This window comes from Phragmites australis, chromosome 17 (genome assembly GCF_958298935.1).
Source record: "Phragmites australis chromosome 17, lpPhrAust1.1, whole genome shotgun sequence".
In the NCBI taxonomy this organism is placed as follows: Eukaryota; Viridiplantae; Streptophyta; class Magnoliopsida; order Poales; family Poaceae; genus Phragmites; species Phragmites australis.
In genome coordinates this window covers 5,294,393-5,295,229 of record NC_084937.1, presented here as the reverse complement: position 1 = coordinate 5,295,229, position 837 = coordinate 5,294,393, and the positions used below count along the sequence as shown (strand labels likewise).

At 52.4% G+C, this 837-nt stretch overlaps 1 protein-coding gene across 1 annotated transcript; it reads left to right on the top strand.

The window, feature by feature from the left end:
* Positions 1-597, top strand: LOC133897860 (secreted RxLR effector protein 161-like). The gene has a single exon (XM_062338688.1). It carries the CDS (start codon positions 1-3, stop codon positions 595-597), a length of 597 nt encoding a protein of 198 aa, XP_062194672.1.
* The last annotated feature ends 240 nt before the right edge of the window (positions 598-837 follow it).

Below are 837 nucleotides of genomic sequence, written 5' to 3'. Positions count from 1 at the left end.
ATGATGTCAATGTTCCACATGAGTGACCTTGGTCTACTCACCTACTACCTCAGCATTGAGGTGAGTCAGGGTGAACGTAGCATCATGCTCTACCAAAGCGCTTATGCTAGCAAGCTCCTAGAGAGGAGCGGCATGGAGGGGTGCAACCCATGTCATGCACCGTTGGAGGAGCGGTTGAAACTCTCCAAGGCAAGCACAACACCAGCAGTTGATGTGACACACTACCGGAGCATTGTAGGTGGTCTGCGCTATCTGGTGCACACATGGACGGACATCGCATTCGTCGTGGGGTATGTAAGCCGATACATGGAGGATCCGCGTGAAGATCACTACGCGATGGTCAAGCATCTCCTCCACTACGTGGCTGGTACTCACGGGTATGGCGTTGTCTACAAGAAGGAAGGAGGGGCCGCACTCGTGCTGATAGGGTACAGCGACAGTGACATGGCTGGCGACCTTGATGGTTGCAAGAGCACGATCGGTGTTCTCTTCCTCCTCGGCCATAGTCCCATCTCCCAGCAATCACAGAAGCAAAGAGTGGTTGCACTCTCCACATGCGAAGCAGAGTACATAGCTACAGCTATAGCAGCTTGCTAGGGAGTTTGGCTCGCTTAGTTGCTATGCGAGCTCACCAGTGAAGTCTGCCATTTTACTCATCAAGAACCCAGTCCTCCACGACAAGAGCAAGCACATTGACACCCGATATCACTTCATACATGATTATGTCACTGGGGGATAGATCGACCTTGAGTTCGCTGAATCCACGGCCGCGTTCGGTTCCAGGAGCTTCGTGCAAGGATTGGCGTGGTTGAGATCAAGAAGGCACAACAAGATTAG

Bases quoted from the DNA above. Each gene is read 5' to 3' on its own strand.
- LOC133897860 (XM_062338688.1), top strand. From the start codon at position 1: ATGATGTCAATGTTCCACATGAGTGACCTTGGTCTACTCACCTACTAC.